Genomic DNA, 18,500 nt, shown 5'->3' on the forward strand with positions numbered 1-18,500 from the left:
TGTTATTTATTATGATTCCAGTCCCAGGAATCCTGTATTAAAAAAAAAACAAAAAAAAAAAAAAAAAAAAAAAAAAAACCAAACACACACACACACACACACACACACACAAACACTGGATCAGTCGCGTCTGTTACATCCACTGTGCGTCAGTTTGACGGATCTGTCGTGATCAGTTTGTGTTTGGGACAGCCCAAAAATGGGTGTGCCAAGAATGCTGGGCATGCTCAGTAGAACATGACAATCCAGGACTCCATCCAGGATGATCCCATCGTGTGACGGATTATGGTGGAATCCTGCACCATAGACAGCCATTATAGCTGTTGATGGATTGCGACTGAATCCTGCAGAGTGCGGGGTTTTTTTGCGGCTCCAAAAAAAAAAAAAAAAAAAAAAAAAAAAAAAAAAAAAAAAAAAAAATTGTACGTTCATTTCCCCCGACTGATCCGTCGCGCGGCGGATGCAATGCAAGGCCATCTGTCATTAATACAAGTCTGGGGGTGAGGGGGGGTGGGGGGTGAATAATGGATTCCTGCAAAATATTTTACAAGATGCTGTAATTCCTCAAGGCGACGGATTGTGACTGATGCAAAACAGCAGAAGTATGAATGTAGCCCATCGGATGCGACGGATCAGTTTTTTTATAGGATTCCAGTGAATGGAATCTTGTGAAACAACTCATCCGTTGCGTCCGTTGACAGCTAAAAAACGGATCCGTTGTTCAGTCGCAACAACGGACCTGGCGGATTAGAAACTACTGAAGTGTGAAAGTAGCCTTATAGGGCAACCACAGCATATGACTGCACAGTTATAAAAAAATAAAAAATAGATAGAACATTGCATTGGAACCTTTCCAAATTTAAATATTTATAAATTTAATATTTAATATATAAATTATAAATATATTTATATATTTTCATAGAAAAAGTCAAACAAGTGTTATTTTTTGTTTATTTTTTTATTTTATTTTGACTGAACAGTGCTCATCATTTCAATTGTTTATAAAATTAACTTCCTTTAAATTGTAATACATCAAGAAAAGCATGTGAACAATCAGGAAAGCCACCCAACATGGCAAACAGTGGTAATCAGACTGGAAAAACATAACAATGTACAGTAAATATTGCCAGACCAAAGCATTCTTTCTTCATGTACGCACACATCCATTATGACTCACCCCTTATCAGAAAATACAGATCAGTTGACTTAATTCACATGTATGTTCTGTTATATCAATGTGACACATACACTGAAAATCCCTATATTCCCCATTTAAAAAAAAAAAAAAGCTTAAATGAGTAAATATAAAAATACAAATCTGTGCATGAATGGGAAATTGTGGTACATGAATAATAACTGGGAAAAAAGTAGTATATTCTAGGTGCCTGTGTATAATGGCAATGAAAGCCCAGCAGGATTGTGCCTGGGGAAAATGTGCCATCAAAAAGGGAAAGGTTATGCAAGAATACACTGGCAATATGTAAATTATGTTGAAATAGATCAAAAGGAATCTATCAGCAGGTTGTTATGTAATCTGAGAGCAGCATGACGTAGGGGCTGAGACCCTGATTCCAGTGACGCATTACTACGGTACTAGGCTGTGTGTTGCCATTTCAGTAACAGTGTTTTAATCAGCAAGAGATCATCAGAAGAATAGATCTCTTGTGCATGCTAGTCCAACTCTGACAGAAAGCTGCTAATCAGTGGTGCGGTCAATGTACTGTACACATAAGTGATGTGGTTGGGATTACATAGAGCTCAGTAGTCAGAACTAGTAGTTCTGAGCAGGGAAAAACAAAAAAACCACCACACGTAAGAAAATGACAGTATGCAGTTCAGCACATGACATCACTGGAATCAGGGTCTCTGCCCCTACATCACACTGCTCAGATTACAGCAAAAACCTGCTGACTTTATTACTGTAGGGAATAGAAGACAAGGCCATAGAAGGCACTAGATATATTGAGAAAAGCATCACAAAAGGTGTAAAGAAAAGCAAACAGGATATGAAGCCTAAAAGCAGCTTCATAGGCCATAGTTGTAAAGCTCAGACAATACCAGGCTTGTAGAACAAAATTATAGTAGATAGCATCTTAAGCTCAATTAAAAACAAATTGCATTAGCGTTTACAGTAACCATCTCCCTAAAGTATAATGTACCCCTTTGTGCGGAATACATTCCCAAATTGTAAAGCTCCAAAAAGAAAACCTACATCCCAGAAAGAAAAGACTAGCAAAAAGGTGTTAAAAACTTTTTTCACTAGTAAAAATGAGAAAAGACCATGAAAGAAGGGTGGAAAAAAAAAAAAAAAAAAAAAAGGGGGGGGGGGGTGAAAGAAAGGTGCTGATCACTTCCGGAAGGTTTCAAATCACTTTCCATTTCCGTATCCGAATCTGTTGTTGTTTTCGGCTTCACTCATTTGTTGAATAACCTGAACAACATATTGTACTTGTATGACGCAGATGACGATTACAATGATAGTGAACAGGATGGACAATACGGTGGAGGCAATGTTTAGAGACCGGGCGGTGGATCCATAGCTGACGGCACCGGACCTATCCCCGTGCAACTTGCGATCTCTGGACTGTAAAAAACAAACAAGAAAATTGTTAATTAAAATTAGTAAGACCTGTACAATCCACTTGTGACTTTTAGGATCGCTACTTCCAATAGGTGGCGCTGTGCTAGAGTTTGTCTCCTTTACTGGAGAGACAATTTGAATATTTCCCAGAGGGGCATTGCAGCTATAAGTCCCCTTACCTGGCAGCCAGACTGGCTTGCAAAGTCTCCTTAAGGAGAATAGTGTTCCCCCGTGGAATTTTAGGGGCATTGCAGCTATAAGTCCCCTTACCTGGCAGCCAGACTGGCTTGCAAAGTCTCCTTAAGGAGAATAGTGTTCCCCCGTGGTCCCCACATAGCTTTCTCATGAGCCAGATCAGACACCCCCATACTTTGCACTGACGAGGGGCAAGCACCCCGAAACACCGTGTCTGCAAATTGGGATTCTGATCTGGCTTATATATCCTGAGTCATATTGCAAAGGATTGTCAAAAATCCACTTGTGACTTTTAGGATCGCTACTTCCAATAGGTGGCGCTGTGCTAGAGTTTGTCTCCTTTACTGGAGAGACAATTTGAATATTTCCCAGAGGGGCATTGCAGCTATAAGTCCCCTTACCTGGCAGCCAGACTGGCTTGCAAAGTCTCCTTAAGGAGAATAGTGTTCCCCCGTGGAATTTTAGGGGCATTGCAGCTATAAGTCCCCTTACCTGGCAGCCAGACTGGCTTGCAAAGTCTCCTTAAGGAGAATAGTGTTCCCCCGTGGTCCCCACATAGCTTTCTCATGAGCCAGATCAGACACCCCCATACTTTGCACTGACGAGGGGCAAGCACCCCGAAACACCGTGTCTGCAAATTGGGATTCTGATCTGGCTTATATATCCTGAGTCATATTGCAAAGGATTGTCAAAAATCCACTTGTGACTTTTAGGATCGCTACTTCCAATAGGTGGCGCTGTGCTAGAGTTTGTCTCCTTTACTGGAGAGACAATTTGAATAAGACCTGTACAGTCATTGGCACAAAATTAAAGTCGAAAATTAAAAAGCCAGACTGTCGTCATAAGTCCAGATTAGATCATTGACTATTTCTTCATGGAAATTTATGAGCCTCTGCAGCTTCACCCCCCTCCTCCCTTAACCAAATAATTAAATTCTCTTGTCAGCCGTGCACTCGTTTCCAGACAACGAGTGAGATACTCCATATGGACGGCACAGAGCTCACAAACAATGAAAAAAAAAAAAAAAAAATCAAACACTATTTTTTCAAAATAAAAAGGATGTTTTTTTTTTACTTCAAGATTAAAAAACAAAAAAAAAAAAAAAAAACAAACTTCAAGGGAACCAGTCAGGTCCCTTATGCTCTCCATGTCAGCAGCATTTATATGTCAAAATTCCCTTCCTAACAATCCCTAAAAAATAAGTTGTTTAAAAGAACAGAAGTCCTCAGTCCTCTGTTCTTTTAAACAAAAAACTTTTTTTTATCTCTACTAGCTAACACGGTACAAAGATATATTTTACTTGTAACAATCCCTATAAATTTTTTTTTTTTATGAGAAAATAAAAAAATGTTTCATATGCAAATTAGGGCTTTGACTAGTCGTAGGGGCGTAGTTTCCCCAGACTAGTCAACTCTGTTATCATGCCACTGTGGGTGTGAACAGGATTTCTACAAGCAGGCGTCACCGTCAACTGATGGAAATCTTGAACATGCACGCAGCTCATTTCGGCAGTGTTAGCCCACCTCACCAGCAGAGTGGAAATTTCCCGGCTTCATTAGGCGCACTGCACATAACCAGTTTTCAGAACACTGCTCACATACACTTCTTTTGAACTTCCGGTCACGCACAGTGTGCCTAAGAGTCTAATTACTGAAAGTGATGTCACTTCTGACAATGCGCATCAGGGAAACAACGCCCTTGGGACTACTGCCCTTGCACATTAGCATATTAAAAGGATATTGAGAAAATACGTAATTACTTACCGGTAATGTGTTTTTTCTGAACCCATGACAGCACCCTTACATCGTGGTGCTGTCAAAAAGTTTTTTAATATCCTTTATGAACTGCTAATGAGCAAGGGCACTAGTCACAAGGGTGACTAGTCTGCCCTCTTAGTACTGTGGGTGTGCAAACATTCTGTTCAATGCCCACTGCCCAGAGTCATTGGCGGTGATGCGTGTACCTGTGTCCATTGTCACTGCCTCAGATGCCAGGTTTAGTGTCAATGTGCATGATCAGAAGTCACCGCACTTTCAGTCATGCGCAGTAGACCTCTGCTGCCAGGAGGCATGCACCCAGCTTCACAGTGCGCATGAGCAGAAGTGTCGGGACTTCTGATCATGCGCACTGACTCTAAGACCAGCGTTCTGAAGCGGTGACAATGGACACAGCTACATGCATCACCACCACTGATGCTGGGAAATGAATAGCATGTTAACATGCCCCTGTGCTAAGAGGGTGGACTAGTCAGGGGAATTAATGCCCTTGGGACTAGTCCCCGCACTCATTAGCAAATCATAACGGATCTTTATAAATAGAGATATTTAGAAAAAGTATCTATGCTACTAGATACAGGGACATTTAGGCTGTGTGCGCACGTTGCGTTCAATTCCGCAGCGTGTAAGTCACTGCCTGTGCATCTCAACACAGCTGAAAAAGCTGCGTTCTGGGACGCATTTGGCAGAACGCAACTTGCGCACATTCCTGGAGAATTCATGCGTTCTGGATGCTCTCTCTGCCATAGACCGTGGGAAAAGCATCCAGAACGCACATTTTTCACAGTGCAGTCCCATTCGGCTCTGCAGCATCCCCATAGACTTGCAGCAGAGCCGAGTGGGACCGCACTGTCAAAAAGAGCATGGCTGGCTGCGAGACAGTGTCGTGCGATCAGAATGAACTCTGATGAACTTCACCAGACTTCATTGTGATCGCGCGGCTCAGTGCGTGTGCCGTGGCTTGATTTGGGGGGGTCACACGTGAAGGACTCACCTGTGATCGCAAATTCCCTGAGTGACTGCAGTGAGCCGCACGATCAGCTGTGCTTTCACTCAGGTTACTCCTGGCCACAGCTGCAGTCCTCCACCTGAGAGCAGTGACCGCGAGTAACCTCAGTGACAGCACAGCTGAACGCGTGACTCACTTCACTTGCTGCATGGAGCTCACAGGAGCGGTGGTGTTCTACTGTCACTCCTGTCAGCTTCCTATGTAGCAGAGCTGAAAGCATCGTGGGACCTTGCGTGGATTACGTCGGACCTGGAGGAGTTTGAGGAGTTAAGTGGTGAAAGGGTGGGGTTTTTTTGTCTTTCATTCCAAATAAAGGATTTTTTGGATGTGTGTTTATTTTCTTTAACTTACAGGTTAATCATGGAAGGTATCTCGGGGTGACACCTGCCATGATTAACCTAGGACTTAGTGGCAGCTATGGGTTGCTGCCATTAACTCCTTATTACCCAGTTTGCCACTGCACCAGGGAAATTCGGGATGAGCTGGGTAAAGTCCCGGGACTGTCGCATCTAATGGATGCGACAATTTGGGGCGGCTGCTGGCTGATATTGTTAGGCTGGGGGGATCCCCATAATGTCGAGCTCCCCACCCATCCTGAGAATGCCAGCCTTAGGCAGTGTGGCTTTACCCTGGCTGTTATCAAAATTGTGTGTGTGTGGGGGCGCACATCGTTTTTTTAACCGCTTGATATAGACATGCCCACCAGCGGCTGTGATTGGCTGCAGTGAGACAGCTGTCACTCAGCGTGGGGGGGGCGTGTCTGACTGCAAACAATCATAGGCGCCGGTGGGCAGGGGAAGCCGGGAATAAGTGATGGATTAATGAGCGGCTGGCATTTTCAAAACAGGGAGGAGAAGCTGCCACAGTGTGAATGCCGTGCAGTGCAGAGCCAGTGATCGTGGATCGGCGAGTATGAGACATGGGGTGGGAAAGACACAGGCGAAAGACACAGGCGAAAGACACAGGCGAAAGACACAGGCGAAAGACACAGGCGAAAGACACAGGCGAAAGACACAGGCGAAAGACACAGGCGAAAGACACACCTTTGTTATGTTGAAAAACCATGCGGATCGCAACAATGCAATGCAAGCGCACTGCTTCACATTTTGGCAGTGTCTTTCTACAACTCATTCATTTCAATAGTGTAGAACGCTGCCAAAACAATTGACATGCTGCATCTAAAATGCAGAGATTGTCAAATTTTTGACGATCAAAACGCTGCATTTCAAAAAGCATCGTGCGCATGGATTTTGCATGATGCTCTTAGACTTTGCTGGGGAATCAGAATGCATGCATTTTGTCAATGACATTGCAGTTGTAAACACAGCCAAAAAAAACGCAGAGTGCACACATGGCCTTAGGCGGGGATTAGCAATATGCACCCAGAGCGGTTTGTGGTTCTGGGTGCATATTTGACCCGACAGGATCCCTTTAATTTGGCCGAACTCATGCCAGTTTATAAATTTGTCCCCCCATTTTGTGAGTATGGGTACTTTTTATTTAACTGTTGGAGTTGTACTTGTTTTGCGTGACAGCTTGTCATCCCTCGATGCCCCCTCCACATTCATAGAATGTCCAGAATTCAGCAAAACAGAACAAAAGTCTAGCCCAACAAGTCTAACCAGTCTCCTCTGCCCGCACTGCAGATTTACGCCTTTTATGCTTAAAACCCGATGATTTGGACCGAGTCCCCATACTTGGCCTCTTTGGAAGTTAAAGTTCAGCATCTGGAAATAATTAACGTAACCACAAAGGAACAGAGCAAATAGTTTAGCTGTAGGGATTTTTTTTACACTTATTACTTTCCCCTTTAACAAAAACCATGTAGCACCAACTATACGGTGAAGAACGGAATTTACAGGCATCAGGTTTTTTTCCATGTGAAAATTTTTAAAAAAATAAAAAAAAAAAAATTGTTAATGATTGCTCTGGTGTTATCTGTGAAGGGACGTCACAAGTCTGGGAAGAGACAGAAGAAAGTGTGGGAGGAAGACGCAGACAGATCAGGCACGAAGGATGCAAAAAAAAAATATATATACAAATAAAAAGGCAACAAAGGATAAAACAAAAATGAGTAAAATTAATAAAGACTTTCAATACAGATTATCAGCATAGTCTTACCTTGATGGAAAACACAAAGGCAAGAAGTCCCAGGCAGCAGAAATTCAAGTACATGGTGTTGAAAAGTGACCAAATGATGTGGTCCCGAACAGGAGGGCTCTGGGGCATGACGACCACGGTGGATTGGACCGTCTGCGGAGGATAGCTTCCAAACTCCACTTCTTCCTTTAGGGGTTGATAGGTGCGGGCATCATAACGAGGGGGTTCGTTAAGTTCCCGTTCAAAGTTACGATTATCCATGATTTTCTGAAATGCAGATTAAGGAGTCTTCTCAGTGAGATTGTTGAGGAACGTATCTGCAGGAGGGGGAGAGAAAAGCGAATGGTTATATGATGGGAGTGGAAGGAGGAGCCTGGTGTTCCAAATAATAGGATTAGTTTCATTTCCCCTCTACATGCCCTGCCGAACAGTTTCAGGTTAGGAAAAATGAAAGTATTATTAGCTGAAGAATGAATAATAAATATTTACTGGAAATTATACATACAAACAATCTTTGCCGTGTACTGTTGAGATTAATTGTTGGGCATTTCTGAATGCGGCGATGCCAATTAAAGGTATTTATTTTTCTCTTCATTTTCAATGGGGCAAAAAGGGCAATTATTTAAACTTTTACCTTTTTGTTGTGATCTCCATTTGATATATTTGTTTTTTTATTCTGATTTTACTGACAGTTTCTCCTGATCAGAGGAATCGCTCTGATGAGAAATACTGCTCTCCTTTAAGTGCCACCATTCATGGAAAACACGTCATAGCAGAGGTCATCAACTGACTGAGCTGCCTGGTCCACTCGGTGACCATGTCACAGGGTTGCCAATGGAGGGAGGGAACAGTGCAATTCCTGCCAGAGCACATTACATAGATAGGAATGTCAGCGTTTGACAGCAAAATCTAAGCTGTTAACAGGCGTGGGTGGATCTCAGATCCACCTGTACCTGTTAGCCACACATCTGCTGTTCAAAGCAGCAGACCTGCTGGGGATATATCCTAGGTAGTCCACTACTTTTACATTAATAACCTATCCTAAGGATAAGCCATCGATGTCCGATTAGCAGGGGTCTGACTCCCCACCAGTCAGGTGTTCTTGGTGCCAGCAGCAGGAAATGCTCAGTTTTCAAACTGCCCCTTCTGATCGTGCCTGCAGCCGGGTACTGCACATCCGCTTCCTATTCAAATCAATAGGAAGCAGGTGTGCAGTACCTGGCCTCAGCCAATATCAGAAGATGGGGCAGCTCAAGAACTGAACATTTCTGGCTGCCGGCACCAAAAAACAGCTGATGGTGGGAGTGCTGGGCGTCAGACTCCAGCTTATGAGACATTGATCATGTGTCAGTTTCACACATTTTGGCGTAGCTGGGTGAAATTGTTGGGAATAATTGCAAAAGTTGCAACATTTTTTTCACAACTCCAAGTTGCGACTTTTCAAAGCAACTTACACTAGAATTCTGGTCAGATAAGAGAAGTTGAATACCACTCATCCAATTTATATGCTCGTGTGAGCAAGACCCAAGGTGCATAGAGATTAGAGATAGAGTGCTGCAACATGTGTTGCTGTACAGGGACGCAAGGCGTAAAGGGGCCCATTTCTACCTCTAAAGCAGGTGGATTTGTGGCACCCCTGGGGCTTCGGCGCCACAGGGCACTCCACCTTCATTAGGGTGTAGTATTTTTCCCAGATCCAGGGAAGGTCAGTACCAGTTCCACCAACATCCACATAGTTAGAGGGTTGCCCTCTCCAATGGGGACTGGGCCAGGGTCAGGTCACAGAAGGGGGGGGGGGGGCTGGGGTCACTACAGTGGTTGGGTTTACAGGATGCCACCGCACCTGAGGCTCCCCAATCCACTGGAACTGGGACCCAGGGTCAGGGAGAAGCAACCACCAGGGGGAGTCAAGAGCACACAGTGGGAAGAGCAGGTTGACCTAGTGAGTAGTGAAGCAGCCAGTGGCAGCGGCTGGGGCAACAGCGTGGAACACACACACACACACACGACGTGCTGCAAGGCAGCTCTGTGGGCAAAGGCATTTTCAACATGGTCGCTGGGAAGAAGCAGGCAGCTGCTGCCACTGGACTGGCGCATTGCAGAACCCTAGGGCAGGCATACTTCACGTTGTCTACCAACTCTGCACAAGTCCTGGGGAACTGCTAGAAAAGTCACTGGACCTGGCGTGTGCGTGTACAGATCTCAGCTCTGCTACATGACTAAAGCTAAAAATTCTGAATGTGTGAGAATGACTATACCCAGTTATCTAAGTGATACATCATTGGATTCAGCATCTTTTTGCCTACATTATGCTCTTAGATGAGGTACCAAAAACCTGGTGACCGATTCCATTTAACTGTAGGACCGGCCCATAATGGGAAGAAGTGTTAGAGATGGTTCCTGGTTCAAGGGCAGTTTAGTGGAGATCTTCAAAAGAGGAGACAAGTTATATTGGGTGTGTGAGTGTGCCGCCCCCGTGCCGGCAGCCTGCCGCTGCTTGGGTCCAGGCCTTCCAGTGGGTGGCTCGAGGGTCTCTGGACCCGGGGGATCCCGCGGACACTCCGAATGAATAGGGTTTGGGGGGTGGTGGATGTAGGACGTATATGTATGGGCTGGGCCGTACTAGGTTAATTACGCCACCCACGGTATGTGGTGAGTTTGGACACCACCACTGCAGTTACGGGGCACCCGGGGGAGATTTTGTGCAGCAAGTTGTTAACCCCTCCGTGGGCAGGGATGGTGGCCCCAGGACCCGTTGGTGTACACACACACAGGTCTGTGCCCGCAGCCGGCTGCATTCTGGTCCCCCCCACCCAGCTGGTGGTCTGTCTTTCTCCTGCACTTGTGTAGTGGTTGACTGCCTGTGCTTGCAACTTCATGAGTCTGCTCCCAGCTGGATGTGGCCCAAGGAGCCCTTGCTCACAGACGCTGGCCCATGGGATCTGAGCCCTGGCGGTGGCCCGTTATTCCCCTCGGTGGGCCGCAATCAGTTAATTAACCAGTTCCAGTCGCTTCTGGACCTAGCTTCAGGGTCTGAGTACCCCCCTGTCTGCTCCGGTTTCAAAGTTGGTACCGGCGGGACCACTACCCTGTCCCAGCCAACCTCGGTTCCACCGAGCCATCTTCCCGGCTCCTGCAGACAGACCGCCGTCTGCCTCCTAGCCAAAAGGCACCAGGGCTCCTACCCTGGCACCTGTCAGTTTGCTTCAGGCCTGAGACACAGGCCTGACCTCCATTCTTCTTGAACTCTACAACTGATCTGTCTCTAGACTACTGTTTTCCCACCCCTGGGCTGTCTAAAACTCCTAGGTGGAAGTCTTCCAACCGCCTGGTTCCGCCCCCTGGTGTGTCTATCAAGCCCTAAGGGGGGGGGTGACTAGGGTTTTAAGGTTGGCTGATGTCACCTGTGAGGGACAGGTCTTGTGTGGGGCCCCATTTGTGACTACCTGGCCCAGCCAGGGTGTCACATGAGCAGTACAACAGGGCAAGGTCCAAAAAGAAATGCAAGTAATGACAGAACCAGCACACAGACAGGTGGGTGAAGAGAGTTCAGATGTAAAGGCCCTTACAAAGGCTCTGTATCAGGAAGAAGGAGGTTCATCTTATCTGTTCTGCTTGTATACAGTCCACAATTAAATTGCCGTTGCCTGTAACCGTGATTGACATTCTTTATGATAAAGAAGTTTACAACTTTTCCGGACGGACGGTATGGTCAAAAAGGTGCTGTTCCACCGATTTCATTTGTACCTCAATTGTAGAAATCCACAGCCTGATTATTTTTTTAAATCACTATTAGAAGTTTAGGTACAATGGGCTGTTCATGCATCGGGGCAGGATTGTGGGTAGGGTCTTCATCTCTGCCATGGCCCCTCAGGTGGCCCTGGTGTAAGTATCTTCATCCTGTTTAATATTCCATGCTGGCCCATCTTTAGCCATGGGCAGTGCTTGCGCAAATCCATCTGAGTTTAGGCTTCAGTAAAATGGCACCATGGAGACACATTCATAGATTGAGATCGCCACTCAATGATGAGCAGAGATCTCACTCTGCATGTGCCACCATTTTCCTGAAGCCTACAACCAGATCAATCTCAACCAGTGCCGACCAAGGCTAAGGACAGCATGAAATGTTAAACAGCATGAAGCTACTTACACCAGAGGCCGTCAAGGGGCCGTGGCAGAGATGAAGACCCTACCCATAGTCCCACCACAATGCACGAATAGCTCATTGCACCAAAATGTCTAATGGTGATTGAAGAATAACCAGGCTGCAGATTTCTACAGTGAGTGTTGTAGCACCCAGGGATATGGGATACTCTGTTCCGGGCAGTGCAGGTTTTGGGGGAAGTCATGGTGGTGGCAGTTATCCAGTTCTGTGCCCTGGGGCCTTTTTGTAATGGGGATATTGATAGGGAAGAATAAGAATGTTCACATGTGACGCCACTTGCGGCTAAGTATAGGGAGCCGCCGCTGCAGAATGTCCCTACTGGGGCTGGTGGTATTGGCAGCTAGAATGGTAGACCCTCCGCAAGTATGGTTTTGCCCCAGAGGGTGTATGGTGAAGTGGGCATCGGAAGAAGGTAGTCCACACAGGTGTTCAGTGCAATTGGTTTACTCACTGCTGGAAGAGGTTAACTGGTTGCCCGAGGCCAGCTGGTTTTGCCTCTAGGTCCCCTTCGTCCCAGTTGGCTCTCTGGTACCTTCTTCCCCTGCCTCTGGTAAGTGGGTCCCCATGGTATAGATGAACTGGGTGTCCCAGTCCTGTGGTTTGTCCACTTCTGTCCGCCTGATGGTAGTGTGAACCCTGTGGGGTTGGAGTCTCTGGTCCTGTCCCCGGCTCTCCCTTTGCTACTGAATCTTCGGATTCTTTATGGTCAGCAAGGTCCTTGATGGTCTCCTTGCTGTGCAGGTGTTAACAGGTCAGCCTGGAGCCTTTTCCTGTCCTAGGGTCCTGTACCCAGTCAGTGCGTAGTTCCGGGAGTACTCCACCAGCAACCACTTCTAGGTACCAGGTCACCGTCAACCCGAGTCAGGACATTACTTTGCTTCCACCTTCACTCTCCTGCTGTCAACTCTCAACTGACTACTCTCCACAGTCTGCCCCTCCCACCTGGTTAACTAGTGGACTGGATTGGCAGCACCTCTAGGCAGCCATACATTGGTAACCAGCTAGGGTGGGACCATTGTATGGGGGATTGTTGGGGGAAAACTGCGATTACCTGGGTTTTTGTTTCTACCAGCACTGGGGTTCTGGGTCCCTAAGGAGGTAGGCCCTGCATCCTTGTGGGGATGCAGAACCTTGTAGCACCCTGATGGTTTCAGGGGTGCTACAAAAGGTACTTATGGTCAGGGGCATTATGACCATACCGTTAGCTCATGCTTGATCCTGACGACAGGTTCTCTTTAAAGAAGCACAACTCACCCATGGCCACCACCCCTAGCCATGTTACACCCTCATCGGCAGGCTCTTTGCAGATTTCCACTTTCACTCCTCTCAGCAGTTTGTCTTGCTCAGTGGTTAGTACTGTTTCTTGGCAGCGCTGGGGTCGTGCTTTCTCTATCCCACCAAGGTAGACAACCACAAGACGTTTGTATGCCCTGAGGGTACAGATTGTTGAACCCCAGCAGATCTGATATTGATGACCTATCCACATAGTCAATATTAAGCCAAGGATTACCTTCAGATTTGGTGACCAGTCTGCACTCAAAAACGCATCAAAGCGCAACAAGTGCACACAGGATTGGGATGCTGAATTTTCTATCAGACAAAAAAAAAAAAAAAAAAAAGTACAAGTCGTACTGTGACCCAACCTTATGGCCTACTGCCAACTCTTCCGGAGAGTCATGGAAACAAGACTTGGCAGATCTCCCAGAGAGACAACACTTAACTGTATCCACATCCTCAGGCGGCCATCTAACAGAGGTCTAGGGCTCTCAGAGAACATCAGGCTACTTGACTTAACCATGCCTTGTGCTACGCAGAGGTAAAAAAGGGGAATCTAACTGCATCCTCTCATTGGCAAAAAAAAAACAAAAAACTGTTCGGGAGTGTAAATTAAATGGGCACACTACTGTATAGGGAATCACCAAAGTGGACAATATTGGCGGTATTATTGTGTGCAACACAATAAGGAACATTAAGTATGTGGAGTCATGGGGGGCTCACAATATTACCCTGTAGAGATTATTACAGTGTAAAAGCACAAAAAAAGTTCACCATTCGGGCGAGTGCACACAATGCAAAGAGTGTGTTCTAGACGAATGGTCAACCCTCCTGTGGAGACGCAAGTGCTGTCCGCAAGAGAGCGCAGCGTCCGTGTCCATGATCAGGGATCCTGCGAGGCAGAGACCTTCACTGGGCTCTCCCTACAGAGGGCAATCAAGTCTCCGCAAGCATAAATGGACATGCGGCTCGGGAAGCCACAATCAGTTTACGCTGGGGAGAAAAGAATTTCTAAATATCAAGCCCACTGTGCAACAGCATTTTGGATGTGGCAGAAATACGCTGCATCCAAATCTCTGCTAATCATTATTGTGCTGCCTTATATAGAGATGGAGAACTTATTTATATGAATCAGACTGGTTTATCAGATAGGGAAAATGCAGTCATGTGAATCCAGCCTCAAAGTGGTCATAAGGTTCTATGTATCCCAATAATAAAGTCAACGCTGCATGCAAAAAGCAAGTCTTCACACAGGCTCAATACAAAATAAGGTATGGAGAACAAGTCAATATTACCCCATTTGGATTTTTAAGCGACACTATTCATTTTAAGAGGAATTGGCCAAAAAGTATCAAATACGAAAAAAAAAAAAAAAAAAATATAAAAGGGGGGGGGGGGGTCCAATTTTCTGAAGCTATTGTTACTTGCAACATCAAAAACTTACCAAATCCTCATTGTGGGAGCACAGCCTTATAAGTACACACATAAGGCATGTATGGGGCACAAGTCAAAGTCACAGGTACATGTAGTGCACCATACACACTCACATGCTTTTGATGACACCCAGACTATTAGATCCAGCAGACAGCCCTGCGATATGTAACTGCACCCCACAGAACTGACCCCCCTAGTTCCACCCCCCAATACTAAGGGCCTGTCAAGATGAAAAACCATGGGGTATTAGTGGATATTTTGGAGAAAATACATAAGCCACATCATTGTCTTTTCAGCCCATACAATAAAATGCAATGAATACGCCATCAAAATAAAACAAACCATTAGCCAGTGAGCAGCCATACTTACTAATGCCAGATCACCGCACTGATGCTCTGCTGGATGCAGCATGTCCTCCTAATAAAGGGTAGAGGCAGCGCAGGTGCAAAATACTAATGAGCAATCACTCACACCCATCATCCAGGAGGTGTGGGTGCCTAGTATTACAAATGCAAATGGATAAAGGTCTAGTCACACACACATAGGCCTCACACACACGTGCGTGTTCTGCCATGGACCATGTGTACGTGTGCTCCACACGTAGACATGTCCATTTTTCTCTAGCACCACGGGTGTCACACGGCCCGCATACGGACCACACGGAGGTGTTCCATGTGACACGCACCGGAGAAAACACACGTGTCTGAGAAAATAATAACAAATCTTTACTCACCTTCTCCAGCCCTCCTGTCTCTGTCGCTGCTGTCACTTGCTGCCGACCGCCGCTCATTATGCTCATTGCATATTCACTTCACTGCGGCCGGAAGCAGCAGCAGCGGGGGGACGGCAGGACCGGAGATCAGAACCATGGACAGCAACGCCAGGGACAGGCGTGTAAGTGCACCCCACAATAACAGACAATTCAGTGCCCCCACTAACACCACCATTACAATGCCCGGCTGCCTCATGCAAAACAGGAAAAATACATGAGCTTTTTTAGTTATTTTGGACAAAATACGCACGGTTGCAACACATATCCTGCAGCATGTTCGTAATGTGAACAGGTATTGGTAAGTATGGCTGCTTTTTACTTTCTACAACTGTTCACTTTACCATATAACGTTCTGAAAAACTACAGCTCGTCTTGCAAAAATAAACCCTCATACTGGTATTTTGATATTCTAATTAAAAAAAAAAGTCTTGAAAGAGGGGGAGGAAAAAAAAAATCGTCCAGTTTTGAAGGTGTTAATGTAGATAAAATGTAAAGTAATGCTCCTAAGCCACAGTGATAATATTGCTACATACACAATAAATGGAAATAAATTTGGGACAACAGAACAGGAGACAGACTTTAGTATTCTAGTCAGTAGTAAGCTGAGCAGCAGCACTCAATGTCAAGCAGCAGCTGCAAAAGCAAGTAAGACTTTAGTGTAATCCCAATGTAAGGCTATGTGCGCACTAGAAATTGACTTTTTCTTAAGGAAAATCCAGACCCTCAGAAAGAATCCCTCACCTGCGGTAAAAAACCGCAACGAAATCCGCATGCAGTTTTGCTGCAATTTTCCCGCAGGTTGGTCCCTGCGGATTTTTACTATTATCTATGGCAAAAACCACAGGTACCTGCAGAAAAGAAGTGACATGGACATTAATTCCGCAGCGGAAATTCCGCGGGTAAATCCGAAGGTCTAAGAAAACGCAGTGTGCGCACAGCATTTTTTTTATACCTATAGGTTTTGCTGGGGAATGACTAGACATAAATGTTAGACATATTTTCTGCAGCAAATCCGCGGTAAAGCCGCAGCGTTCGCACATAGCCTAATACTATAATTCCTTGTGAGACCACATTTGAACATGGTAATCAGTTTTGGTCTTCACATTCTATAAGGCCTCCTTCACACGTCCGTGTTTCCAGTATGTGTGATGTCCGTTTCCACATGTACCAGAGACACAGACACATGTAGACCTATTAAATACAATGGGTTTGCGCACACGTCCATGTTTTGCCTTGGACAGTATGTCAGTGTGGAGCACACGTGTCTGTGTGCTCCACACGGTGACATGTCCATTTTCTGCTGGCAGCATGGGTGTCACATGGACCACACGCTGATGTGATCCATGTGACATGTGCCAGAGAAAACACCTGTCCTGTAAAAAAATAAAATTGTTATACTTGCCTGTCTCCGGCGCTGCTGTTGCTTCCTTATCCTGCTCATTATGCTCATGAATATTCACTGCACTCACTGCGGACCCGGAAGTAACAGCAGCGCTGGAGAAAGGTAAGTACTGTATACAAGTTCATGCTATCTGGATGTGACACAGATAGCACATGGAGAACATACATACACGGACAAACATACGGACCTGCCCCACGAACCGTCATACATGTGCGTTAAATGCCACAAAACAAAGGAGAGTGAACTCTCAATTCCAGCTCACCAGTAAGATGGAAGTCCGGTCAGATGGTGCACGGAAAAAAATGTTAGCCATGACACTAGGAAAAACTAAAAAAGTCCAGCACGATATCCAAAATATAAAACTTGTTCTTCTTTATTAATACATGTTAAAAAGGTTAAAAACCTGGATGAGGGACGCGTTTCGGAATATGCTTCCTCATCCTTCCTTAGGACTGTGAATAATGAAGCATATTCTGAAACACATCCCTCATCCAGGTTTTTAACCTTTTTAACATGTATTAATAAAGAAGAACAAGTTTTATATTTTGGATGTCGTGCTGGACTTTTTCGTTCTTCCATGTGTGTTAAATGCACAGATGTGTAAAAGAGGACTAAAGGATATTGGAAAGCTGCAGCGTTCTGAGTTCTCACAACGCACACTATAGATAGAGGACACCATAGGGAGTAGAGGCAACATTTCCTACAACTCGTGTGCTAAATTATGCCTAAATTCATCATCTTAGGTGGTGGTGCATGAGACTATGCATAAAGTAGCTCCCAAAAGAGAACACATGCAACACGTACCTCTTTCCCAGGCTTCTCAGGTCCGGCAATACCCAAAACTCGTATCAATTTTGCTCCGAGTATTCGTCTCACATAATACAGTCAAAGTTTGTTACTGCATGATGAAACCTGAGCCTTGGCAGATGGCCTCAGCGCTCAGCTATGTAAACCATCCCTGGCAGCAGCTTATCTAACTGTTCTGTTCCACATCGTGTTTTTTTCTTATCATCCTCAGCAGACATTTAGCTTACTCTTGTCTTTTTACTTCTGTAATTTAAGTTCTGCATACACAGAATTTCTCTATTAAGTTTGTGGGAAAAATATCTTAACCCTTGGATGGGATTAATGTGCCTGACAGGCGCTTCTCTTTTACTTTCATTTCTCCCTCCTCACCAGATTTTTAGAAAATTTCCTCTCTCCAGGTAGTCTCCTGGCTCTAGCTGTTGTGTGAAACCTGATACCACAGTTGGTCTGCAGAGCTTCAGGAGGGCAGATATACCTGTGCTGGCTTCTCAGGCTCATTGTTCCCAAACACATCACACTTTATAAGGTTGCTGTTGCTCTTTGCTCTGCAAATGTGTTTTTTTCTGGGGTAAACTTTAGGATCTAATTCTGAATAATTATGTGTGTAATATTATTTTAGGTGCCTTGAAATTATGTTTTTTTGCCAAATTTTTCTCTTTTTAATAACCGTTATGTGTTATAACTGGGGGCGATTTGGTGGGAGTTTTGAAATGTGTGTATTTCAGAGTTATTACTTTTATGTTGAGTAAATGGGTTTGTTTTGCACCTGATAATGTGTAGTCTCTTTTATTGCATCCCTATGAAGGTCTCTGATCACTTTTAGATCACTGAAATTGCAAAAATTAGATATTATAGGTATTTTTCTAGCCTGCGCCTGACAGGCACATTATTCCCAAACTCATTATTAAAGATATTGTTCCCACTAGAGGGTTAAAGACCATGTTCACACTGGGGCATTTATGCCGCGATATTTCTCGCTCAGCAC

The 18,500-nt window shown here is 45.1% G+C and overlaps 1 protein-coding gene across 1 annotated transcript; it reads right to left on the reverse strand.

Annotated features, from left to right (window-relative positions):
• Nucleotides 1-945: 945 nt before the first annotated feature.
• On the reverse strand, nucleotides 946-17,626 carry LOC142254977 (dispanin subfamily A member 2b-like). Its single transcript, XM_075326383.1, has 3 exons — nucleotides 17,513-17,626; nucleotides 7,682-7,977; nucleotides 946-2,584 (listed from the first exon to the last, which is right to left on the reverse strand). Exons 2-3 carry the CDS (start codon nucleotides 7,919-7,921, stop codon nucleotides 2,369-2,371), a joined length of 456 nt encoding a protein of 151 aa, XP_075182498.1. The 5' UTR covers nucleotides 7,922-7,977; nucleotides 17,513-17,626; the 3' UTR covers nucleotides 946-2,368.
• Nucleotides 17,627-18,500: the final 874 nt, after the last annotated feature.

This window comes from Anomaloglossus baeobatrachus, chromosome 10 (genome assembly GCF_048569485.1).
Source record: "Anomaloglossus baeobatrachus isolate aAnoBae1 chromosome 10, aAnoBae1.hap1, whole genome shotgun sequence".
In the NCBI taxonomy this organism is placed as follows: domain Eukaryota; kingdom Metazoa; phylum Chordata; class Amphibia; order Anura; family Aromobatidae; genus Anomaloglossus; species Anomaloglossus baeobatrachus.

What these genes read in the sequence shown, in the direction of transcription:
- LOC142254977 (XM_075326383.1), bottom strand. Translation starts at nt 7,921, where the DNA reads ATGGATAATCGTAACTTTGAACGGGAACTTAACGAACCCCCTCGTTAT. An exon ending in CCTTTGTGTTTTCCATCAAG is followed by an intron (nt 2,585 to 7,681) that starts GTAAGACTATGC and finishes TGTTTTTTACAG; the next exon opens with TCCAGAGATCGCAAGTTGCA.